The sequence below is a fragment of the Pteropus alecto genome, unplaced genomic scaffold, assembly GCF_000325575.1.
Source record: "Pteropus alecto unplaced genomic scaffold, ASM32557v1 scaffold50, whole genome shotgun sequence".
NCBI lineage: Eukaryota > Metazoa > Chordata > Mammalia > Chiroptera > Pteropodidae > Pteropus > Pteropus alecto.
This window is the reverse complement of record NW_006431918.1, coordinates 14,020,008-14,044,897: the sequence shown is the minus strand read 5'-3', so window position 1 is coordinate 14,044,897 and position 24,890 is coordinate 14,020,008. Positions and strand designations below refer to the sequence as shown.

Below are 24,890 nucleotides of genomic sequence, written 5' to 3'. Positions count from 1 at the left end.
GAAAGCTCTGTGTAACTCATAACCTGGAGGAAAGGGGACTATGAAAATTGGGGAAGAAATGTGAAGATAATTTTGATGTCATTCTGAAATGTGAACTACAGGTTTAGGTCTTCTCTCTTCCCTAGGAAGAATGGAGAGTACCTATTGTCCATACTTATGTGGGAGAGAAAATGAGGGGAGGTAGATAAGGGTAAAGAGGATCAAACATATGCTGATGGAAGGAAATTTAACTTTGGGTGGTGAACACATAATGCAATATACATATGTATTATTGAATTGTACACTTGAAAATGATATGATTTTATTAACCACTGTCACCCTAATAATTCAAAAATAAAATAATTTAAAAAAGAGAGAAGAGAGGATGCCAATATCTTATATCCAGTTCTCTCTGATACAGTTACTGATATTGGTCAGAACACCACATATTATCTGGAGGACAGTGAAGAGTCATACTGTTCAGTTTTGAGTATGAAATATGGAATAATATCAGTTTGTTTATGTATCTTGTTTGAAGTGACAAAGATTCCAGCTTCCAAGAACAATTTATGAAGGATATTTCAGTACATTAAATGTACAATGCTCAGAAGTTGCTAAGAACAGTCACATAAACCCTAAATTATTTGTAACCAGAAGATGTCAATAGGAAATCTCACATAAAAGAGGGATAGCTCAAAGCAAAAATAAAAGTGGAAAATCCCCTCTAACAGAGTTTAGGGAAAATGGAAGAGAGTTGTAGAACAGATCTTTCTACTTATTTTTCATGGGAGAGAAAGCAATGACATTAGACAAAATAACATGAACCATAGTATCTAAGGTTTTACATAACAATAAAAAGTGCCTATTAATTAGTTCTAATAGTCTCAAACAGAAAAAGAGCCACATCTGTAAGTTTTAATAGTCCCTAAAAGAGGCACACCCATAACTGGGATAGAACAATGATGAATATAAAATTACTTCCTAACTGACAAATTACTACTAATAATTAAATATAGCAATCATTATTGTAATTATTATTGACAAAGTTGCTGGTAGCTGGGGTAAGCTTCTTGAAAGAATCCGTTCTTTCTCTAATATGTCTGTAAATTATAAAAAGAAACCATTTGAATCAAAATATAGAGATAATACTCTATTAGGTTAAGGTATTATTAATAACAATTCAAATTTATGAGAAAACTACACATTTGAACATCAATGTCAGAATTACTGCTTTGTAAAAATCACACACGAACACTGCATTTGCAATATGCGTGCGTGTGTATAACTATTTAAATAACTAACTCCACTTGGATAAAGTTTTATCATATTACCCAGATTCTAATATGTACACTCATATTTTAACAGCTCTAAAACAATTTAAAAATAAATACTTAAAAGAAACCCAAATCTTAATAATAAACAGAGAAGCAAATTTAGATTTAAATGGTAATTTCACTGCCAGCACATGTGTATACTTAGTCATGTAATTAAAGTATCTGTCCATCCTACCACCATTTCAGCCAAGACACATGTGTAATTGAGACATAATTTTGGACCTCTAATTATTGCTTAAAATGTCCTCAAAAAGATTAAACTAAGCACCACTGAAACCAAAAGTTACTGTACATGCAAAAGATTGCTCATTGCATGCCTGGAAATGAAATGAAAGGCAAAGAACATCACCATCTAAACCTAGGAGATGTTGTTGTGACAATATTTACTTCATGAAGAATCACTACTTGGGTGTCAAATATTTATCTACTAGAACCCAAAAGTTCCAGGAGAAGAACCCCCGAACCTAGAGCCGTGCCTGGCTCTTGGTACTACAAATTGTTGTAATTGTACCGCTAGCATAAATTTAAAGCTACATTTTGGTGAGTACTTAGATGCACTAAGCACTTAGAAGGACTAAACGTATACTATTTAATTTAATCTTTGGAACATTATAATGATATGTTAATATTATTTCTCCATTTTACAGATGGGGAAACTGAAGGACAGAGAGTTTAAATAATTTGCCCAAGGTCAAAGTCATATAACTAGTAAGTGAAGCGATACTTAATAAGTATTTGTTGAAGAGTCTTCTGTATAGAGCTTCTAGCTGACTTTCCAGAGAAGCTGTAAACTTTTAAGAATTATATAATTCAACTAAGGGGGAAAAAAACATAACAACTTAACAACAACAAAAATCTATGAGTTGAACCAAAACTCCAGTACACTGAGAAATACCTGAAATTATAAACTCTCAAAGGCTGGAGTCACCAGTCCAAATAATAAAAACCAACGTGGCATCATGACGACAGATTTAACAACTAAATGGCTAAAATTGGTTCACAAAGATCTTAAGACTGATTATAAAGAAGGCATCTTTAAACTTCATGATAAGAAAGAGGAAAATTATATATCTTATGGATAAATGGTTAAAAAAATTTGCATTTAATGTAATTTTCTACATACTCCCATATATAAAAGCTGCAATTAAATTGATGGATGCTATACAATTGATGACATATAAGAACTGAGAAAATACTGTCTTTTGAATTTCTGATAAAACACATTTTGAAGTGACATCTACTGTGATGCTGGTAGTGGCAACTGCAAAGTTCAGGAAAGACATGTAGGAGAGACAACTACCTTGAACATAAAAGCTGAGAACTTAAGTCTAGAAAGTAATGCCAAGTTTCACTGAAACTGTGATCACATCAGATAAGGAAGAACATTTTAGAGGTATCAAGGTGGTCAGATAGGATATGATAAGGAAATAAAAGATAAATAGATTTTTCCTTGAAATGTACTTAAAATATTATTAATACAATATTACAAAGTTTCTAAGTACATTAATCTAAATTGGCAACAAAATTCAAACAAAGGAAAAAAATCTTGCTCATTTTAGCATTTCATAGTTTTAAATCTGTAGTTTGAATGTTATAGTGCTAAAATATTTTAATTAAAATATTCTAATTTTATTCTTTCCTCTAGTTCAAAGTCCTAGATCAATACATTGTCCGCTAATTTCAGTTTATTTTTACCCCAGACAGTTCACACTAAATGAGGTAACAAATTAGTATTTCCCATAGCATACTGAGGAAAACAAATGCAAAATCCAACAGGTGGTTTGACTGATGAATAAACTATGAAATACTCTAGGCCTGAATCTCTTTAAATTAGACTAAGACTAGAAAAGGGCCTGAGAAATTGATTCTCATCGAAGCTTCCGAATGGTTTACTCCGAGCCTACAAACATCCTTCTAAACTATATGCTAGAACAACTCTTGGAGAGTAGATGGGGAAAGAGGGTGGCCATGATATAGTACAGTAAGGGCAGAATGTAAAATAAAGTTAAATAAAAATTAAATAGATAAATCTTTATCTTAATAGACACAGGATAAAGTTGTCTTCTTAACCATAAAATCAACACATGATGGATCAGATTAAAAAGTAGACAGATGGATACACACATACACACCCACACGCACATCATGTTGCCCTCAAACAAGTAAATGGCTTCCAGTTTAGTATGATTTGACCAGTTGTAACCAGGTTGAAGGTATTAACTTATCTAGACAGAGGATAGTATTTAGTGTCTGAGAGGCATAGTTTTGCACTTTGACTCTAATGCTGATCGAGGAAAAAGTACTCTGCCAATGACCTTGAACACTGTAGCTCTTTTGAGTAAATAATTCTTATAAAAGGGAAGCTATATTTTGTGAGAGACTCCTCTCATTGTCAATTAGTTCCTTTTGCGCTGATTAAATTCTTGTCAGCAAATCTGGAGATAAAATTAATTAATTTGCTAATGAGAAATAGCAATGTTTATTTTTATAAAAATAATGTGTTCAGGGTTACATATCAAACTAAGAGTTTGAGTAATAGAAGTAATGATGATGATGATGATGATGATGAAGAAGAAGTAGTAGCAGCATGAGGATATTTTTGACTGCAAACAACAGGAACTTCAATTCAAAAAAAGGTAAAGAGATTTATTACCTGTATAAAAAGAAGTTCCAAACTAATATGGCTCCAGGGTTGTTAGGCTTACACATGACACCATGGACCCAATTCTTTCTTTCCAATGTGCTATTCTCAGTATGTTGGTAACACCCTCATGGCTGCAGGTGTTCCTGTCATTACATCCTAATAAACCAATTCCCAGAAGTGTGTGTGTGTGTGTACACACACACATGTACACGCACACACACACACACACACACACAATACTACTTCCCTTTGTTTCATTTTAAAACCTAAAGAATCGTTCTCTACACAATCTCCTCCAATCTCACAGATCAGAATAGGATAACATGGATGTCATGGAAGCCAAGGGGAATAGAATTAACATGATTAGCTTAGAATAATCTATATTCAACTCTTGAGGCTGGCAATGGAACCAGTCTCTCCGCTGGTTTATAGTGAGGAGTCTCAGGAATGGGATTTAAATGCTGCCTATATAGGGCTTCTGTGATTTTTTTTTAGAAATTACTTTTATCATAGGATACAGTGGTATTAGAAGGAACTCTTAAGGTGTCTTCTCAGTTCTACATATATCCTTCCGTTTTTCCCCACTTTCTGGCAATAACAATTTCCTTCTGGTAATTAGGTTTAATCACCTCAGCAACAGCATAATTACCTATCCTCATACTCTCTTTTTTGTTTGGTTGCATTTTAGTCTGTGTGTTCTGTGGCAGGAGGACCTAAAATAGCAAGAAGGTGGTCTTAGCAACCATTTTAAATCATTGTGCCTCTGCTGTCAATATTCCCCCTTTGGGTATTAAGGCCTCTAAACCAGCAGAGCCCAGAAATAAAGGGAGCAGAATCACAAATATTATAAGTGGCTCACTAGTAAAAAGTGTTGTAGATGCCTGAATGCCTACACAAAGGCCATTTCGCTGTTTTCATTGTTTCTAGCATCCCCGCCACAGTTACTAAATCATGTTAAGTTTACTGATTCATGTAATCTTTTTTATTCTGTTCTCTACTGGTTTAGGGTTGTTCACTTAATTTAGTTATGTTCATAAGAAATGAGCACAAGTGAATTGAAGGCCCTGAAAAAGAACTGTCTCCATAATAAGCATGAGGAATTTGAATTTTTCTTTGCCCTCTTTGTGCTGAGGGTATTTTCACATAAGAATGTAATATTATGAGCAGTAGTGGCCATCTTGTTATCAAGACAGGGCGAAAGTCAACACAGTGAAGGTCCATGAAGAGATCACTGTATCACTGAAATAACTGAAATACTCACCTCTAAGTGCCATTTGAAGTAAATAAAGGTGTATAGTTTAAGCCATTATTAGTTAGGTTCTTTGTTCCTTCAAGCCAAAAAACCCTCGCTGATACATACAAGGATGAGTGGGGACTGTTGGTGGCAGATCATAAAATGTGGTACTTTCTCCTCGAGGAGAAAGTGAAGACGCTTAAGAGCCAGAACACGGAGCTGGCGTCCAGAGCGAGCCTGCTGCGCGAGCAGGTGGCGCAGCTCAAGCAAAAGGTCCTCGGCCACGTCAACAGAGGCTGCCAGCTGCTGCCCCAGTGCCCGCGTACTGAGTGAAGGGCACTGAGGACCTAATTATTCCTAGATATATTTCAGTTTGCAACATAAGCTAAGAATTTAGGAATTTTAGTTCACCTTTCTTTATGTTATCAGGCACTGTTCAGAGTATACCCATCTACTGTCAACGTGACTTAGGATCTACACCTATAAAATAAGTTTATTCGAGAGAGACTGATCTACTTTCCATGGAAATATAAAGTCAAATTTCTAGACCTAGAGAACTAAGGATAAAACCTTGAAAGGCAGTACATCTGCCAAACTAAAAACTATTTTGGTGGCCTGTCAACCTTCACTGGAAAAATCCCTGAGTTGCAGGAGATGCTAAGATTTAATAAAGTTCATGTAGGGAATGAAATACCACGGACATGATGATGACTAGTCTGTTCCAAATTAGTTGACATTGATATGTATACTGACATCTATAGGCAGTTATTTGAATTCAATATTGCCATCAGATTTGTTGTTCTACCCTTATTTTCCAAACTAATAACACTTTCCTTAACATTTTAGATGACAATCAAAATATAGACCACAAATAAACCTCTCAGTTTGTCAAAACTCAACTATCAGTATTAATTACAAAAACAAAAACAAAAAACTGTCAGACCAAAGGAAAAAGAACACATAATTATAGATCCATAGACTTTCAATAAGAAATAAGACTACAGACAAAATAAACTTCAGATAGCTGTCTGTCATTGAACTACATGATATTTCAATCATTCAATCTAGGTGTCTTTCCATTTAGGAACACATATTATTTACACATAGTAAGATTACAGATAATCTGTAATAGCACACTTGAGAATATGTTTCCTGGACTATTATTTTAAACTCCACCCCCCCCCCAAAAAAAGACACTATGTGATATAAACTTGAAATATCCTGCAACAACACCCTCTTAGATACTCACAATGTGCATCAATGTATTAAAGGGTTTAAAAAGTTCTTCTGTAAATAAGCCAACTAATCATATCTATTGTGATCAAATTTATTAGACTTGGGAACTGCTTTGACTATGTTCATTATACTATGGAATAATTATTTCAAAGAAAACATTTGGGAAATGCTTATCTGTAAATTCTGATGATACCAGAGTTTTCTATCTCTAGCAATAAAAATAAAAGTTACTTTTCATCAATGTTGCTATGCTATGAAGTAATGGTAATGAACATTTTGCTGCTATATGTTAGAGCAAAAAGTCAGTAAGCTTTAATATCTGAGATATTATTCATAAGAATTGAGTATAAACTCCCGAGTTCCTTTCTATAATGGAGAACTACAATTTTCCTGTTTATATTTTAACTGGTCTAACAACAAAATAATACGTTATCTAGAAAATAATTTGCTTTATGCATTTTCACCTAAAACATGTACACAGGTCAAATTTAAATTATTTATCATAATAGAATCTATCCCAGATCAACCTAACAAAATACACAAAATTGTATGCATGTGGGTCTTTTTGTATGAACAAAGGAAAAATGTGCTGATGAAGTTAAAAATAAAGACTTATTTTACCTGACCTCAAGATTATTTTTAAAAACTTATTATATATTTACACAAAAATAAACCTATAATAAAGTTAAACCATGTTCGCTATCAATTTTCCAGACTAAATTTAAAAATAACTATGTCAAGAAAATTTTTAATACTAAATGGAGCACAAAGAATATAGTTTACTGGATAAGTAAAATTACTTTATTATAATACTGCTACTGGAATGAAATCAACACACGTAACTCGTACATGCAGGGGAAATACAGCCTAATGTAAACGGATGGTTTTTAGCACATTCCTTTACTAGAATGTGGTCACCTGCCACAAAGTACACAAGCTCATGCACAAGATCAAGACTTTACATACAGCTGAAATCACAATGTCATGCATATAACAACAGCGTGCTAGATAATCGTACCACAAACTGTGCAGATGTTCTCCCCCACCCCATGAGCCACTGCCAGCAGTTGCTGTGAAGTTTGGTTACCCATATCCGTGACATGAACGATGTCCTTTGGAGAATCTTGTTCCCTGTGGCTGTAAGTATTCTTATTTTTATAATATTTTAATGATGCTTGCTATCAAAATGTTAAGTACAGAACTAGAAATTATGGAAAAGTAGACTTTTTACAATACTGAACAATTATATACATCTCAGGTACTTAGAATAAACACCACTTATAGTTAAACATGTCATCAAAACTAATTTACTTCTCAGGCTTAAGTTAACCCAAAATAACACATCTGATGACAGTGCTCCAGTGAGGAGAAAAAAACCAAATCAATCCCCAAAAAGTACTTACTGATTTCTAGCACTCAAAAACCGTGGCAAGAGTCAGTCTATGGCTAAAGTATGACCCATATAGAGAAGTTCTACATAAAAACATCTATTAGGCTATCTCTTTAAATTACACATTTTCAACTTTGAAGGCTTAACTTGGATAAACAACCAAGTTGACATTGATTATTTATATTAGTCAGTGAAAGAAAGTATAGAATATAGTTATTAAAGTATTTCCCCTCATTTCTCTGCATCTATAAATGTATTTCAATATCCTAAGTATATCCTAAGTGCATTCGGTAAAGGCAGTATTTTATCCCGCTGTTAGGCGACACCTGCTAAGTTAGCGATGTTCATAAAAGCACAGAGTCAGAATTCTGTGAATGGTTCAGCTCTATGCCTCTTGGCAGCACCATGTGCCCCTTTCAGAAGAGTGAATTCAATACTTTTGGGAAGCTCCAGGATATCTTTAAATCAGGCCAGCAAGTGAAGAAAAAGAAAATACAGCCAACTCTCAATAACAATGGGAGGTAGGATGGATATGTAATTCTGAAGATCTAAAAATCTTATTTTAATAACTTTAATCCCCTAGCTTAGCAAACATTTGACTTAAAAATTTTTTTAAATTTTTCTAGATAAAAAGAGGACTTTAATTTTACCTCTTTTCTCTGCCCCCTCTCCAAATATTCTAGAGGAGGTATAACAAGAATCCTATAGTCTGACATATGTAGATGCAAAGATAGAAACATATTTTCACATCCAGCTTTTCTAATTTAGACATTTCAAACTAGCCATATCATATTCTAGTATATGAGGGCTTATCTGTATTTTCATCTTTGCATAAAATGAATGGTTTTATAATTTGTTTAAATAATTGGTACTCCTTTAGCAAGAAATGACCACTTACCATAATCAATCTCAGCAGTTATATCCAACTTTTCTGACTTGGTAAATCTACAACTCAGTACTTACCAAGTTAAATTTTCCTTAGAATGTAACATTTGCAAGTGATATGAATTGAAGATGACAGTTTACTCAACATCAGTATAATTCATGACAGGAGCCAGTATGCCTTGATAAGCTAAACATAATAAGATGGGGGTTTGTAAGAGCTGCTTTTCCTGATTCTTATGCTCTTGAGTAAAACACTGTATTATTCTGCTTCGGTTCTTCTCTGGTAATCATCATTCAATTAACTCAACAGATGGATGCAAAATATATATCTTATTATAAAGTCTGTCCTATGAACTTATTAGCAACAAGTAATGTCTAATTCTAATAAACAAGAACAATAAAGTCTCTGTAACCATGCCATTCTTCAAACAGATAAGTGTAGCTGAATCTCTTGTACAGGGTAGACATGCCATAGTGCAAGCTCTAAAAGGTGACATGCTTACAGTTGCTATATATTTAGAAAAGAACTCAGATTTGATAAAAAATAAAGTAAAAACAACTATATTTTATGATAAAGGCATCTGGAAAAATTTGCAATAAAGTAACAAGTTACAAAACCTAAATTAATAATAGTTTACCCATTCATTTGCCTTCTAAAGTTATTAATTTCTAAAAAAATCAGAATCATATGTTTCAAATATATAATGTGAAATTTAACATTATAAATCATTCTACTTTTACTGAAAATATCAGTCTTTTATTCATTGAAAGTAAAAACTCTTTAAACAGTAGGGATAGGAGAGAACAAATATCTTAATTTAAATATTTATACCAGGCTTTAAAATATATATACTTTGTTTTATTTGTGGGGCTAAGACTTAACTGATAATTTGTATGTTATCAGTAAACATTTGCAGGAGACTATTTTATTTTTCATTCATGTACAAAAAAAAAAATTAACAAAGAAAGAAATCATGTATAACGAGGAAAAATGAATTTAACTTTAAAAATATGATATCACTTGTATTATTATGTGCATATTTTTAAAATCAGTATTTCTGTTTAATATTCAAATATTTTATATGGGAGAAACATTTCTCCAATTATAACATAGCAAAAGTTAAGATATTTTAAAAAATATTTTACTGCATGATTTAAATAGTCCTTAACACCTCCGCAACAAATGGAAAAAAGAATTGGGTTTTGAAAATTATGTAAATTAAAATAACTGCCAGTTAAATTTTTCCACAGAAAATAATACACCCAGAAGTAGTAGTTTTGATGTAGAATTTTCGCTAGATTTCTAAGAATAAACCTAGTAGATATTTAACATCTACTTGAAAATCTGAACCTTTCCAAGATATATTAAAATGAGAACAGTGGAAATAACTGTCTTCACATTTTGATCATTCATATATATTAAGAAAAAATTAACAAATTAATTATAGCAGTTATTCTTTCTTCTCCTACTCTCTCTTTTTTCTGTTTGTGTCTGTTTATTGTCTTTAATAAAGAGAATTAAATAATGAATAGAAAATTATTTAATTTATAACAGAATCTATAAGCAGTTTCTATGTCAACATGGAACTAGATTATTAAAGGCATTATTTGAAGGCTACGTTCTGATGTGTTGCAAACAAGAACAATGTCTTTTGCAATAATTATCTGATAAACATCACTACTAAATATAAACAATAATAAGGGAAGAAAATGCTGCAGATAAAATTTGATGAACATAGGTAATGCTCTTATAAAGTAGTAATATCTCCATCAGGTCCAGCAGAGGACTGCGCATGTGTCATGTAAGCTGCCATACAAAGTAAGCAGGTAGAAAGATCAGGACATGACATGACAAAGTAAAAGGGAATAACTGTCATATAGCAATAATTCAAATACTGAGCTTTGCAGTGATTGAATAGGCATATTTAGTGACTTGTTATTTTACTTGCGAGTTTCATATATTGGAAAGCTGCAGCAAGATAGTATTAAAGTTCAACTGTTAAAAATATTCAAGTTCTTCACTTACCTCATCTGGGTTAGCATTAAAGGTGAGGCTGCCTTCATCCAGCTGCATATACAATTTTCTAAAAGAAAACCCTATAGGTGGGTTCTTATTGTATATGGAACAGTGACCCCAAGTGGATTTACACAACCTAGAAAAACAAGATAAAATCCGACAAGAAAACATTACCATTTCCCAAATTAAACGTGAATATACAATAAAATAATAACATGAAATGATATAAAATTAGATTCTATAGCTCTAAAGTTTAAAATGTTTAATTTTATATTTTTTAATTTGTTTAGAACTAGAGTATGACAAATGCCTTCAATTTAGCAATTTTGCCAGCACTTAATAAATGTGAGTTACAAAGATTAATAATATTTGTGAGTACTATCTGAAATTAAATATAAACTGATAATAATGATGATGATAGCTAACATTTACTGGGTGCTTACTAAATGCCAGATACTATCTGCAGCATTGAAACAGCATTAACTCGCTTAATCTTTACAGCAATCCTATGATGTTGGTGCTTCAAGTCAACAAACACAGACATGATAAAAAAGCTGCCCGAGGTTGCGCAGCAAATTTGTGTAGAGGCAGGATTTGAACCCAAGGAGTCTAACTCTAGAGCTTGCAATCTTAACTGAGAAGCTAAACCAAAGATTAAGGAAACTATGTGCTCTATTGTGACATAAAACTGAATGGGGGGGCAAAGATTGCTGGGCAAGGGGACAACTTTTTTTTTTAACTGTATATATTAACAACAGGCAAACTAAACACAGAAATTGTTTGTAATGTATAACTCAATACATACATCAAAAGCTGTGACATTAAGCATAGCAGTTTCTAAGTACTGTTCAAAGCATTGGCTCTTTACTATCACAGTGATACATGATTGTTTAAAAATTCTAAGAAACCTAAAATGCTAACAGTTCATATCTCAAAATACATTATTTCTGCAGACAGGAATAGTTATTTCCAATTCTGTACAGAGCCATTAGCTACTGGTTATTATTTGAAAGCTAATGTTTTATCTTATTACAATGCCTAGAAATTCTGGATATATACCACAGACCATAAAATATAAATGTATCACTCCAGAAACATAAACATAAAATATCTACTTATAGAGATAAACATGAAAGCAGTTTCACTTTCTAATATTCATTATTGATTTTTGGCTCAAACTTCCTTCTTTTCACACATACTATACATAGGAAAAAAAGAAAAAGTTACTGTCTCAGCTTATAACATAAAAAATTGTGATGATAGTGGATAAAGTATTTAATTTGAGAATATCTTCTTAATAGGTAATTATATCCTTGTATTATAATTACCAAATGAAATATCGATTCTAAAACCGTTCAGTACAGCATAAAGAACATATTACAATAATACTGTAATAACTATGTATGTTGTCGGGTGGGTACTATCTGGGGGATGATTTTAAGTTATATAAATGTCTAACACTATGCTGTACACCTGAAACTAATATGATATTGAATGTCGATTGTATTTGAAAAATTGAAAAATTAAAAAAAAACAGTAAATTTAGTAACTTGTTTAGAAAATTATCAATATTTTAGTAGCCTCTTTAACCTAGTCCCGTAGTTTTTGCCTTTTATTACTAAGCAACAGAACCTCCCAACATTAGTAAGTATTCAACACATCCAAAGTTAAAATAAAAACTAAGCCAGTCTTTAATTTAAAATAGAAGCACCTTATCACTAAGAAAAAAAGCAAAGTGTCATAACAATAGGTATAATTATGTGGTAAACAAAAAGGAAGCATTTCTTTCAGAAATGAACAATCCACATTTAAATCCCAATGAACTCTGGTTGAGTTCATTGAGATGAGCTCAGATATAAACTTTTTTTTAAAAGTTCAAATATAAGAATATAAGTTTGTTGGGAATACTAAAATTAGAAAAGAGATTATAAATAAAATGAGCCAGTTAAAGTATTTTCATTTCCTCTTATATTAAATTATTAAAAAATTATTAACTATTTTAAGCATTACTAATAGAATTTCCTCTCACTGCCATAATACCTTCACTATGACAAGATGATGAGATCGACAAGATGATACTGATGATTTTTATCTATTTAGAGGTTGAGAAATGAACTTTATAATAAAAACTGTAACATCAAGAAGCCTGAGTGAGGAATGTATTGATGGTAATACATTTTCACTAAAGACTGGCTATTTAGATAATTTACTAATTCTCTCAAACAGATTTTCATTTAAAAATTATTTAAAGTCTCAAAAAGACTTGATTTTAGGTATATTTTATATCATTATGAAGTTCCTTTTTAAAATAATGAGATAAACTTTGGTAAAGAATGCTAGAAAACCAAAAATTCTACTATGTTTGGTAACATTTTCACAACTCAAGTATTTGACACTATTTAAGGATTAATTTATGATCCATAAAATAGATTCTATTCCACCAAACGTTTTTAGATTTATAGCTTAAATTTAAGCTGGTATAATAATAGCTGCTAAAACTTCTATAACCTGCATTCGGTTCAACAAGTAGATTATTTCCTTGCTTTCTAACATTTACTTACATCGTTGATGAAATGGTTAGGAAAAAAAAAAGAGCAGATGAACTATTCACCAGTTAAAGTTTATGCTAACAAACACTTCTGATAAAAAGAAATATATCAAATAAGTGAACAAACACTCCTATACTCCAACTGAGAAATAAGATTTGAGAAATATTTATTGCTTTTAAGAACGCTTATTTTTCATAGCACAAACTACACCTCGGGTGTGAACAATCTAAGTTTTATTTTCTAAATTCTCACTTAACAACTTGTATTTTTAGAATAAACTGACAATTTCTGATTAATAGTAAACAGACAAATCTCAATTGGTAACCTCTCTTCTAACTACAAAGCCATTATTTCTTTTATACTGCCCTTCTTTTCCCAATATCAAGTTTAACATATTGATAATTGTATCTTTATCTTTCCAGGTTTTAATAAAGAGCAACTCAAAATACAAGCCCAGGGTAAAAAGAAATATTTCATAATACATATATCTATTATAAAAAGAACACTTAAGTGACTACGTGTAGAGATACTGACTCAAACATGGTGGGTTGAACTTACCCTTGCCAGAGAAGTTCATCGTTAGCGAGGTCCTGCCAAACGCATGAAGCTAAGCAGAGGTCAGTTGCATTCAAGTAGGACAAGATGGTGAAGCTTAGTTCGGGAGGCAACATTTCCAAATTAATGAATCCTTCTTGTTCTTTAGATTTCCTTGCCTTCAATAGATGATATATGTCAATGCCTCCTTGGACTTGTTTACGATGACTGGTGTTAGCAATGTTACTGGCAGCCATCCTCCTGCTCTGCTCTCTGCTGAGGTAGCCTTGTTCGCTATAGCCTTCCTGCTGTAGCTGCTGGTTTCTGGCCACTCTCCACAGCCCCTGACCCATCTGCAAGCCTGGGAGCAAGCCAGAATGTAAGGTTACATTAGAAAAACGAACCTTCCTTTCCCAGTGGTGCAACAACTCCGACATGAAGCGTTCATTCATCAGAATTAACATTCCTCATTAAAGCATATTAAAAGGATAATATATTACAAAGAATAGCTGGAACATCGTAAGTACAAAACTTGGATGGAGAAAGTTTCAGAAATATTTGGTTTATCGCCCTTATCCCAGTTTGCTGACTACTTTAAAAGTCCACAGGTGACATAATCATTTTTCATATGGTGAGATTTAAAAGTTACTGATGTCCTAAAGACTCTTACAAATTATAATTATGTGGACTTACGGGCTAGTATTAAATAGAGCTCTGATCAGAGCCCAGGACTTGAGTTAAAAGGCCTCTAACCCTGCTTTTTATCACAACTCAGGCTAAGCTAAGCTAGCCCCTTTTAACCAAACTCCCAGATGCATAACAGCTGTGAAACAGGCTTTTAGTTTAATTCTTGCCAGTCTACACTTATGCTGTAGACTGTAATAAAATGTAACATAGGCCCTGAAGTCTAATTCAAAAACCTTATAAATTAGACACCTAGAACTCCATGATAAATAGCTCAGTAATGACTATGTGGTTTTGTTATTGCTTTAAGAAAAATCATAACTTAGACTAATTTTCCAGTTCTTCTCCATACAGTCCTATGGATTCCTCAGAGATATCTGGGGAAAGACAGGAGAAAGCATGCTCCAGTCTCCTCCACCTCCATCCATCTACCTGGCCTCCAACCAGGGTGGCGCTACACTTATCTTACAAACGTTGGACTTCCTCGTATACAAATATATAGAAAACTACTGGCCTAGACTTTCTATTTGATTTTGGTTTTAGAATAAGTAATGTTTCCTGGGCAAATCATTTGTTGAGAAAAAAGAAATCAGAAAGAGCTTTTAACTAATATAAATAATGGCTCTCATGATCTCTTTTCCAAACAAAATACTCATGTTCTATAACCCAAGTTGACTACTAATATGTGTGTATTTCAAAAAATTTTGGGGGAAAATCAATTTTTGTATAAAATCATTAAACTCAATTTCATAAATTTCATAGCATAATTTGACCTTAAAATATAGTTTATTTAATTAGCTGTTTACAATTAGGACTAATAAAAATGAAAACAAGAAACAAAACCCACTGGTGAACAGAAATTTTGAAAATTATTAGGAACAATTTTAAAATTGAGTAAAATTTCAAAAAATGTCAAAGATAGTTATTATTTTCAATATCTATAAAGGCATGATCCACATGTATATTTACTGAGCTACTGGCTATTATTTGGATAATGGCTACTATCACACGTCACTTGTTGATCAAAACACAAAAAAGAGTCCAAGATAATTGTTCACTCTTCCTCCTTACAGTGAACTGCTTAGAACTCCAGTATAAGGAAAAGAAACACATTAATGATTTTTAAATGTGGGGAGATTTGTTTTTGCAAAGAAACCATGAAAGATAACCTTTCCTCCCTGCAACACATAGCACAATAATGGTAGCAGTTTCTAAATAAGTGGTTAAGCTATAATAATGAAATTCTTAGTTTTAACGTAGAATCTGAAGATAATAAAAAGACAAGCCACACACTGGTAGAAAACCTTCGCAAAGCACTTATCTGATAAAGGACTGGTATCCAAAATAAATAAAGAGCTCAAAACTCAACAGTAAAAAAAATAAATAACCCACTTAAAAATGAGCAAAAGATCTCAAAAGATGACTCACCAAAAAAGATACACAGATAGCAAACACTCATATGAAAAAAAAGATGCTCAACATCACATGATATTAGGCAATTACAAATCAAAACAACGATGAGATATTACTATTAGAATGGTTGAAGTCCAAAACACTGACAACACCAAATACTGGCAAGGATGTGGGAATGCAAAATGGCACGGTCGTTTTGGAAGACAGTTTGGCAGTTTCTTACAAAACTAAACATGTTTTTGCCATATGATCTTGCATTCATGCTCCTTGGTTTTTACCCAAATAAGCTTAAAACTTATATCCACACAAAAACCTGCACATGAATGTTCATGGCAGCTTTAGCCATAATTACCAAAACTTGTAAGCAACCAGGATGTCCTTCAGTGGGTGAAGGGATAAATGGTGGTATATGCATACAATGGAATATTTAGCACTAAAAATAAATAAGCTATTAAGCCATAAAAAGACATTCAGGAAACTTAAATGCGTATTACTAAGAGAAAGAAGTCCATCTGAAAGGCTACATAATGTGACTTTAACTATACGGCATTCTAGAAAAGACGAAACAACAGTGAGAATAATAAAACTAAGAAAAAATAGACTATCAACAAAAATTTGTAAGGAGTTTTAAGTTTGCTTAATGTTTAAATATGCCATATATTACAACATGTGCAATTTAATTCTGATACAAATTTAACATTTTAAGACATACAATCATAAAGAAAGGTATTTTGTTTTCACCGTGGCTATTTCTGTGTTTATCTTAACAAGAAAATATCTAAAAATCGCCTTGATTGCTAAGCTCATCTATCCTATCTGTTGTCATTTTTAGATACTTACACTTATTCTTGTCATTTTAGATACTTACACTTATTCTTCTCTTTTGCTGTAGCACCACTAAAAGTTAATAATCAAACATGGTAACTATGGTATTTGGAGTCTCAAGATTTAAGGCATTTAATATCAATTACTTAGTATTTCCCCTACAGCATCTTTCTAGTGGCATATGGTTAAGCAGCTGTTGTTGCTCTCAGGGATGTTGCTAGGGAACGCAGATTCACGGTGATTTCCCTAGGCTCCGGACTTTAGTGGGAATCACTTAAATTGAGCGCTGAATGTGATGCAGAAAGCATCCGGCAGGTAGAAAGAGGTAAAACCAGCAGTTGGTTCTTTAAAAAAAAAAAAAAAAATTGATGGGGAAGGTGTGGAAGTCCTGGCTCATGTACACAATCTATACAATCATTCAGACAAAGAAAACTGCATTTTCTATCCTCCTACTGTTAAATAATAGTGCAAATTAGCCCCTTGAGACTTCATTTTCTCTTTAAAGCAGTTGTTGATACTGGGCAAGAACATAGTACAATAAACCACTTGAGGAAGATTAATATCATAAGTTTATCCTTTGGGGAAAGGAAAGGGTGTCTATAGTGTTCCAACCCCACTCTCAATATTCCTTAGGGATGTGGAATGTGGGTGGGACTGTCAGAAAAGTGATAAAACTCTCAAAAGGACATGATATCCATGGCAGACATTGTGATGCAAGTCATGGAGGGAACAGTGTCGTGGACTCTGAAGCTGAACAGACTTGAGTTTAAACCCTCATTCCACTGATGATTACTCACAAGACCCTAGGCATTTATTTGACTATTCTAAGCTTTATTTTTTTCTTGTTAGGCATGTATCATGTAGAGTTATTATGCATCATTGATGTTTTTCCTTCCAAAAAAAGGTCTTTTGGTATTAAATAGCTTAATTTTAATATTCTGAACTCTAAAATTATTTCAATTCATGCTAACATAATTTTAGGAATAGGTTTTAAGCCAAGACCAAAATAAATATAAATGATGGGCTACCATCTTATTAACATGATTTGTGACATAAGATATCACTTGGACAGTACACAGAAGAAAGGATGTTTTAACTCACTTTGGCAAAAAATTTTTATGGTCAACTCCTGGCTTCTTGTTAAAGATGTAAGATCGAACACATATATTTATCACCTTCCATCGTATTAAAATGAGAGAAAATGAGTAAAAAAAAAAAAAAAAAAAAAAAATAGAAACTAAGCCTATAAGAGAAGAAAAGCAATGCCGAGTGGACATGAGATTTCAACAGATTTCTGTAGCATAAAAGTGGAAGGAGTGGTTGCTAATGAAGCCATGAAGAGGAAGGAGAACAGTCTGGAAAAGTGCAGAGAGGGAAGCAGAAGCTTATCTATACGGCAGAACCCTCATGAGCCTTTTGGGGGTCCAAAGCACAGTAGAAGTATGGGAGTAATTCAGAGAAAACAAGGAACAAAAAGCAGGGGACTTAATGTCTCTGTGTAACTGTTTCTTCCTCATACAATAATGAAAAAAATCCCCCTTTACAATTTTTGTGAGAACTAATTTAAATATGTCTATATGGAACAAAATAGACCACAGCCTATTCTCCAACACAGAGGTGTCTAGAAGGCTTAGGCGTCTACTTCAATGCCCGCTCAAAAAATTGAATGACTCTAGAGAAAGGACTCCCCTCTTCTTCCACTAGGATTTACAAGTGGCCCAGCGTAATGGCTATCAGACCAATCATCCCAAAGCGATGGCACCCTATTCAGATGCATACATTTATAAGTCATCTTTTTATTGTCTCAGAGATCTAATGTGCAATCATTAAAATGTGGCTGGAACACTCGTACAACAATCACTTGGTTTATTTTTTCCCAATTTCATCTAGTGACTCCGGTAAAAGTTAACAAGTTAATTTTTAATCTTAATCTAATAGACAGTTATAAAATCAAATACTCCACCCATTACAGTTTTGAGAGTTTGCCTATTGTTAGAACCCATTAATCTCTGCTGTATGAACACAGTAAAAAGGTACGTCTTTCTTCCAACTTTCACTTTTCCAGTCTACTTGGGACCCCCTTAAGGACTACTTAGAAACAACTAAGGCAGTGTTCGTTTCTTAAATATGGATTACGACTGTCCAGAAAACCAAAACAAAACAAAAGCAATGGGATAATGTCAAAAGGGACATTAGAAGTTAATTTTGTGAAGCAACTATTAGCCAAACCTGGGACAATTTGGACACCAAAATAAAAATAAGGACAGTAATGGATTATCTATCACAAACAAAAAGAATCCTGGAGTCTATACTGATGACCAATATATACATGTATAAATGAAAAAGGAAAGCTCTCCCTTAGAGTAAAATGCTGATAAAAATAGAATAATGGGGTTAAATAATCATCATTTACAACCATCATAGAAAAAATAATAAAGCAAGAATTATCAATGGATGCTGAATCTGAGTTTGATAAAGAATGGAATATTTACACTTTCAAAGAATCTCCCCACATATTACTTATTAACTACAAAAAAAAAAAAAAGAAATTAAGAAATCAGACTGCATTAACCAAACGATCAAAATTAACATTTACCAATAAAAGACAAACGGACATTATGTGCCTCTGGATGTGATACCCTAAGAAAGACAAAACATCAATTATATGGTATTCCAGGCAAAAAAAATATATATATATACATATATATATATTTTTTATATACATAATTCTTTCTTTTGTTCATATAATATATATATGAAATATATATATATACACATATATATATAACCTGAATCTAATCATGAGGAATATCAGAGAAACTCACAAAAAGTCTGTAAAATGACAGAATTTTTCTTCTTCAAAAATGCCAATGCTGGAAAGCCAAAGAAAGGCTGAGAAACAGTTCTAGGTTAAAGGACACTAAAAAACATGACATCTAAATGCAACATATGTGCTGGATCTTGTATGGCAAAAAAACTGCTATAAAGAACATTATTGGGATAATTGAAAAACTAGACATGTGGGCTGAATATTGGATAAAAATATTGCAACAATGTTAAATTTCCTGAATTTGATAACTGTAAGGATATACTCTTGTTTTTAGGAATCACACTAAGTGCTAAGGCATAATGCATTCAAACTAGTCTCAATGGTTTAGAAAAACAGTAACATCTATCTCTATATAGAGAAAATGATAAAGCAATGTTGCAAAATTTTTTAATTGGTGAATCTTGGTAAAAGGTATATACTAATTAACTATTACTAATCTTATAATGTTTCTGTTAACAGAAATCTCCTGGTTGTGGAATCTAGGCAAATGAACTTGAAAAAACTCTAGTATGATGAGCATTCAGTTTAGGAATTACTGCCCAAGGGCTTAGTGTCACACAGACTGAAAACCATTACTACGGAGATAAATGCTCAGCCTTATGGCTTAGGAGTAAGAGACCTCTGTCAAGGAAAACATAAAAACAGCCAGTAAAAATTATTTTCAACATTTTTGATAGAAATTTTTATTTCAAAGGCTAGAGAAAATTTTTTTAAAAAACTACGAAAAAACACTCCTTTAACTTGTTGCATGTGTAGAGATTTAAGGCTTAGAATTTCTGGCTGTGTTCCCTCCTTCTGTAAATAATATTATGTACATAATATTTATATAATATCTAATAATAGAAATATTAAACAATATTGGTTTTGTACTATAAACCATTTATTTTTTTACTCTATGCCAAGAACTCTGCGAAAATTTTTATATATATCTCATTTTAATCTTCCCAACAACTCTAAGAGGTAAATATTATTATTCTAATTTTATAGATGAGGAAATAGTGACCCAGAAAAGTTAAGAAACTTTGCTTGAGATCTCAGAGCTGGTAAATGGAAGATTTAGGATTCAAATTCAAGTCTATGTGAGTCCAAACCACATGCCCAAAGGTGTTAGAGCCCACAGATGGCAAACGCAATCTACCATCTGTTTCTTCATCACTGAATCGCTTCTTTTACCTCTGTCACTGCTTATTACCTCCATTTTTGTTCCCAGCCACAGCTTCTCTTTCAGGCTACTGTTCTTGTATGTTTTTCACATATGCTTTGATGTGAAAAAAAGATCTGGTACAAATTCCAACACAGAATCTGATGAGCCTATAGTCTACGGTCCTCATTTTCCTCATCAGTAAAATGATGAATAACTCTTATCCAATGGGAGTTCGAGAACTTAACCCATAGTAGGTAGTTTACAATAAGAAGTAGTTTTGTAGGCACCCCTCAACCCTGTTTAAATGATAACTTTAATTTGGTCCTCCCATTTTCAGAGTATACCTGATTATTTTCAATTTATTTACCTGAGTAGTCATAATCTTGGTTCTAAATTTCATTAATTTAGGATCTTTGAAATTTGAAGAGATGCCATTTACCTTTGCTAGGAGAAAAAAATAACTAGTAAATATATAAAGTAAGTAGAAGCTAACTTTGCTCAGTTTGATACATTATGTATAAAAACAGAGTTTGGCAAATAAGGTCAAGTATTATGTCAACAGTCAGTGATAACAGAGATCTGTTTTCAGTGTTAAGTACTACCAGCATCTTCAATCGCTATGGATATGTTAACATCTGACTGAGAGAAATGTGTAGAGGTTTTTCTCCACACTTACTCTGGAAGATAAATTTAAAACTGGAGCTCCAATTATGCCATGTGCTGTGTGACCTTAAATACTTCAAGCAAGGTTTCTGAACTTGTTTCCTGTAAAATGGGGGAATTCACTACTTTATAGGATTGATATGAGCCTTAACCAAGATGTACATATATAACATGTATAAAAGAACAAGATAACATATATAAAAGCATTTTTTAATTGGTAAAGCAGTATGCAGGTCCTGCTTCACTAGCTTTTTTCTACTGCAAAACAGATACATTTTTGAATGTTGTTTTTTCATTTTTTTTTTTTAAAGTTTTAGTCTAAACGAATCTGCTGTAACAGCATAAAGGAATTTCCACTTAGAAGGCAGTATAAATTAAATTAATTACCAACAACTATATCAGTTACTAATTTATTAAAGTTTTTAAGAATAACTATTTTTCTATTTACTTCCAGTAGATGGCTGTATTTCTAAAAGGGATGTGTTTTCACCTGATCATATTTGTAATGTCATTTTTCAAAAGAGTATTTCTACAAAAGAATAAGATACATATTATTTTATTAATAGGTGTTGGTATATTTAATATAAAGCCTATCTTTAAAATATTAAGCAACTTTAATCAAAACATTTCTTTGTAATTCTTAAACATCAAATAAAGCACTATCCTATAAGAAAAAAGTATGTGTACTAATGCTTATAGTAATTCCGTGACACTGAGCATTCAAATAGCATATGCTGTGGAGACAACTATAAGTAATAAAGAATGGTTTATACACTATTCAGGCAGAGAATACACAGTGGAAGATGGGAAGAATACAAAGGAGTCTGGAGGTCTCAAAAAAGTCTTCCGTTTTAAAAGAATACTTTTGTTTGAAGCAAACAGACTCCACAATTCTCTTCCTGAGCAAACAAGGTTAAATCACTGGTTTGTGATGATTAACATGAATAATTCTATTTAAATACTCATTATAAATGGTTGATTTTCTTCAATAATTCTTAAGTGTCTAAATAGTAGAATTTATAAATAAGAAATTTCCTATTTCAGGTAAAGATCTAAAATGTGTACCAAAAGAGTTATTTCTAAAATGCAATTTCTACTGAGACTTAAAGATGAGAATAGTCACTTATTTATATCTTTTAGGAAATTCTCAATTTCTTCCTAGTAGAAAGTTACAACTAGATTGCTAGTTAAGTTTTAAAAATCTTTAAGTAATATTATGTGATATTACTCAATAGCATAAGAACATGGGCGATTCTGTGAGAAAATATTTTCTATGAGACATTTAGAATCAATCTGGCAGCCCAGCATTTATTTCTCTATTTCCAAAAGAACAGACCACCAAAGTAGTTTAAAAGAAACTGAGTAGGGAATTAAAAAAAAAAAAAAAAAAAGGAAAGAAAAGAAAAAAGCCTGATAACCAATCACACCTCTAAAATTGAAAGGCAACAATTGTAGAGAAATGAAGGAAGAATAAGTCCACAAGGAGGTCTTTCTAAGGAGAAAAGGGAAATAGCTAAGTACTAAGAGGTCACAGGGTACATTAAACACATAAAAAAAAAAAAAACTCACTCATTAAATTTAAAGATCTGGTCCTGCAAGAGCAGTTTTTGTTACTAAAAGGCATACCATTTGTACTTATTTTTTTTAATTCAAAAAGATTTACAATATTACTTTGTGTTCTGAAGGTTTTTTCCTGTTCTTTGATTCTATAATGAGGGTTACCAAATGACATCTAAACAAATGTAATAATTAAGATGTGTCATTTAAATGTAACCAAAGAGCTCAGGAATTTTATGCCTATTTAATTTCAGTTATTTAATTTCTTCAGCTTCTTTTGCAAGAAACATTCTACTGTCTGTTTTAACTTTTAAATAAAATAAATTTATCATACTTCTCACCAGCATTATTTTTAATTACACTGGTTCTTACTTAACTACACTATTTACTCAGCCTAATTATAATCAGCAGCTGCCATAGCGGCCTATCCCAACTCACCTTCTCAGGACATACCACACTCCCTGCCCACTAACCACAATAGCCAATACTATGAGAGCTGTGGAATTAAAAACAAAACAAAAACTGGAATTCTCAATGAATTGCTTTTATACAAATAAAACAAGGTATTAAAATAAAATAAATATTCACTACAGCCCAAAGTAGGAAAATCATAAATGAGATGAGAAAACATTTAATAATGAAAAGAGACTGACAGAAAACATGGATTTGATTCACGCTCCTTCTTTAACTACTTGTGAGTATTGGTTAAGTCACTTAAATTCTGAAGTCTCGGTTTCCTCACCTGTAATAACACAAGGATTTTGAACTTGATCTCTAAGGTCTCTTTTAACTATAAAATTCTATGATTTTATAAAAATAAAATGAGAAAAAAATTCTTTAAAAAAAGTGAAATGAAGAGGTGATGGAGAGAGGTGTGTATGGGTGTGTGTATTTAGCATCTGTTCCTTTCCATCTCTTTTCCTCCATGTTCATGACCTCTACAAATCACTACTCAGTATGAACAGACGGAAGCACTGCAAGCATGATGCACTTGCTAAAATCTTGTTCTTTCTTTCCAATAGCTTATGAAATCTTATGCAATCTATTCTTGAAGAACACAAACTGCTGATCAACAGAGATAAACTCCCTAAAACTGCTGCCTCAACTTGAAACCACATATATCTCTTCTCATCTGTATACCACAAAAGTACTTGCCCCAATTATGATGTAAACGTATTCAAGTCAGGATGTTCTAACTATTGTAGAATCTATGTCAACAAATTTGTCAGAAAAACAAAATAATGAGAAAAAATAAACAGGAAACATAAATTTGTAGAAGTAGATGTCATTAAAGTTGTGTTAAAATATTAAGTAAAATAATTTAGTGAAAAATGTCATGTTAGATGTATATTTCATAGACTTTCAGTATTAATGATTTTGATGCACTATCATAGGCCAGCCAAGGGATTGGCTTCAGTTTCCAAATTTGAATCAAACTGTAGAAAAACAATAGATAGTTGTACATAGCAGCTGGTTAAGTAATAAACTATAAAATCATAAATTTGAATGACTAATTTCAATGTACTGTGATCAAAGAAAAGATCACCTCTTGGTAATACAATGTTTTGATCAACACAAAAGCAAAATAAACACACAAAACATTCCCTATTAAACTGGTCATACATAATAAATTATAATGCATGTTTTAGCTCACGTAGATCCTAAAAACATAAACATTCCTCTCACATATATACCTCAGGCAAAGTTTCCCAAGCAAAATAATAAGCCTTCTTCAGATAATTAGTAGGAAAAAAGAAAAAGAACTCCCTCTCCCCCTAAAACTTTCCCAAGAAAGATAAGGTTTGTACAAGTTTATTTCTTTACAATCTGGCATTGTAAAGATCTTGACAGACCACATTTCTCTTGACTACCCTCTCACTCAGTTATTTCCACCTGTTAACTCATAAAAGTTATCAGCGAGGGTATCTGTGTTAGCTTCTAAGATGGCCCCCAAAGATCCTTGCACCCTGGG

At 32.4% G+C, this 24,890-nt stretch overlaps 1 protein-coding gene across 2 annotated transcripts in view; it reads right to left on the bottom strand.

The window, feature by feature from the left end:
• The window catches only part of FBXO8 (F-box protein 8), a 36,676-nt gene that overhangs the window by 8,514 nt on the left and 3,272 nt on the right, over window positions 1–24,890 (bottom strand). Inside the window, exons 1-3 of one of the 2 annotated variants that reach the window (XM_015585101.2) lie at window positions 16,768–17,027; window positions 13,827–14,163; window positions 10,729–10,855 (exon numbers count right to left, since the gene is read on the bottom strand). In XM_015585101.2, the coding sequence (XP_015440587.1) occupies window positions 10,729–10,855; window positions 13,827–14,155 (456 nt within the window). In that variant the 5' untranslated portion in view covers window positions 14,156–14,163; window positions 16,768–17,027. Of the gene's footprint in view, window positions 1–10,728; window positions 10,856–13,826; window positions 14,164–16,767; window positions 17,028–24,890 lie in introns of those variants that run through there. The other variant, XM_006906309.3, reaches the window with a different exon arrangement.